The sequence below is a fragment of the Mizuhopecten yessoensis genome, unplaced genomic scaffold (assembly GCF_002113885.1).
Source record: "Mizuhopecten yessoensis strain PY_sf001 unplaced genomic scaffold, ASM211388v2 hete_36112416, whole genome shotgun sequence".
NCBI lineage: Eukaryota > Metazoa > Mollusca > Bivalvia > Pectinida > Pectinidae > Mizuhopecten > Mizuhopecten yessoensis.
The window spans coordinates 1-2,870 of record NW_018484093.1 but is presented as its reverse complement, the minus strand read 5'-3'; the positions used below and the strand labels follow the sequence as shown (position 1 = coordinate 2,870).

The 2,870-nt window shown below is 35.1% G+C and overlaps 1 protein-coding gene across 1 annotated transcript; it reads left to right on the top strand.

The window, feature by feature from the left end:
- Nucleotides 1-212: 212 nt before the first annotated feature.
- LOC110444383 lies at nt 213-2,732 on the top strand (the record flags this gene model as incomplete). Its single annotated transcript, XM_021488765.1, has 4 exons — nt 213-302; nt 1,132-1,212; nt 2,064-2,193; nt 2,629-2,732. Coding segments are annotated over 4 exons (405 nt in total), but the record flags the coding sequence as incomplete, so codon positions are not given.
- Between the last annotated feature and the right edge of the window lie 138 nt (nt 2,733-2,870).

Below are 2,870 nucleotides of genomic sequence, written 5' to 3'. Positions count from 1 at the left end.
ATAATCTATTAGGAGAGATAGTAAGGATATTTTGATAAAACCTATCACCAACGTTTCTGTTTTATATGTGTATCAAAACCCTGATTATGTATGCCATATAAATGAAACATTCGGAATATTTTCGTTTTATGATGTACATGTTCAACTATTAATGTAAATCTTATCCTACGATTGGGTGTATATTATTATGTGTACCTATCTGAATTTCGCAGGCCAGTCCCAATTCCCTACCTACAACTGGAGGATTGTGGATAGGTGGCGAGGAGTGTTGTGAACAAGGCAGATTCAAGGGCCTGATCAAGGTAACAATGGGATACTACAGTAGGTCGACTCAGCAGCACTAGATAGATGTTAGACCTTCCAGACAAATTTACCACATGTTTACTGTTTTTCACTAGCGCTTTCCTACCTAAATTAGAAATGCCATTCGGCAATCACTGTCAGCAGCGGTAACCATAGCTCCTTGGTTGATCGATACATATCTTGGACATTTACATCATTGTCAATAGACCTACGGAATCTAGTATTGAAAGACTTCCGATATAATAAACTGGAATAAGGTCGATAAACAAAATATTTTATATCTTCACTTGTCTACCCCATGTATTGACGTATGACACTCTGTTTTATTCAGTATAATGCTGGTCTGCACGTTTGTAAACAAGAACAGTTCCCTTCACTTTAATTCATAACCAATTTCAAGGTGAACGAAACCACGACCGCTGACGACAGATAATAGATAACATGAGTAAGAGATACAGAAACAGACTAACATCCATAATATTTTACATAAATGTGTATATTAACGTGTATTCCTATGTTAAAAGAATTCAATAGTGTATCATATGTGTTTGTGATGAAATAGTGACGATATACAGTTTTGTAAATTGCCATTATCTCAAATCGCTGAATTGCAAGTTCTAACAGAAACTCGAAACTATGACTATGAAGCTGATGATATACGTTATTAAGAATCGATTGGGCAATGTCTTGTACACATTCTTTTACGAAAGGTGTACAAGACACGTAAAGTGATTCGACTATCCATTTATTTCCATAATATTTGAATTTACTGAAATATGGCTTTATTGTACATTTTCCTAACAATAATGTTATCTTGTTGTATTGCAGACAGTCAAAATTTGGAAGAGGGCACTGGACCCAGTTCATCTGAAACGGAGCATGGAAGCATTTGGTACAGCTAACACGACTGTAAGTAAGACAATATTTTTACTGTAAAATAACTATTCTTTGCAGTTCGATTCGCGGCAAAAGAAGTACAAACGGGTATTGATAAGGCGGTACCTTATGTTGCGTTATATAGATGCCGGTTAATGTGATTACCAAAGGAAATATTCTACAAAATAAATATCGCAAAATGATGAAGGAAGCTATTCTTGTACGAAAGGAAGCTATTCTTGTACAAACAATTTAACTTTCTGTACAATGGGAGGCAATGTTTGTGTTTGTCGAAATATACTGGCGCCCGTCTATATTGAATTGTTCAGATGAGAATAAACTGCAAATTAGAGGGAGATAAGCTAATAGAAAAATCGTGCTCGAAACTTCTTTACAAAAAAACTAGGTGGCTGGTAGTCAGTTTAGTCGAAAAGGAATGTTATGTTTGGTCAGGAAGACTTGTATGTTCACATACAAGTATGTCTTATCTCATCCTCGATATTCTAGGGGTTACGATCTCTTATACATGTAGCTAATCAAAACAGGGAACATACCTGGTTCTGTTTAATAATCATTTGAATAAGCATACAACTGCCACTTAAATATTACTCAATAATAAATAAAGAAATATAGCGCTAATAAATAGAAAACAAATTCTTGTACAGTTGTATGTAGCCTTTAACTTCTAAGGTTTATGTAATCTATCTAATTGTCTATTGGTCATTTCTTAAATAGATGCAATACCCTTTGTACTTGCAAGTCACTTATTGGCAATACAACCTGCTTGACATTACCTTAACAGTCTCGAGTACAAAATGAGTGGTAGTGGAAAATAGAAAGTTGTATAAACATGAACATCAAAATGTACTTTGTTATCTTAATAGACTGAAGCTCTGAAAGATGGCCTGGTCGGACATTGGGAGTTGGGAGAGGTGATTCAGCCCCCGTGTATGGGTGTAGATCATGGCGGAGAGGACTGGATCCTTGATCGATCTGGTATCATGCTAATCTCAGGTGTGTGTTTGGATCATTTCCAATAAGTTTAGATTATCTGAGGGTATGTTCGGAACATCTCGGCTATGTTGCAACCTTAGCAAATAAGCTATGATGATCTCAGATGTGTTTGGATTATCATTTATATGTGTGGATGGTCATCTCATATAAGTTACCGGAAGCTGCCCTAATTTGGCCTTAAGGAAATATGAAACTGAGATAAATAATAATATAAAGCTCAGGATTTCAATAAAACAATTGTATCAGATTATACAAACTGAATGCATTACTTGGACATCTTTAGACATGTGTATTTGAAGAAGTCAATAACCTTACCCAAAATGTTAATAAAAGAAAGACGAAGAAAACAAACTTAAGAATATGACCTGTCTCATTATATTTATAATAACATAGATTTAAATAGACTATATTATATATATTAATATCTGATTGCAGGTAGCCATTGTAACATCAGTCAGTTCACAGTACCAAAAAACATAAATGCATACGTCAAACCCTGGGATGGCACAACAGGAGGAACACTAAAGATTCAAGCCAAGGTCAGCTACAACCTATACAAGTATAAGTTAACACCCCAAAGCTGATCATAACAGAACACCTGATGTGTTATTCATTTTGGTATACTGTATCTATTTCCAAAGGGCCTGTTTCCAGTAATGTTAATTCTCCATAGGAGC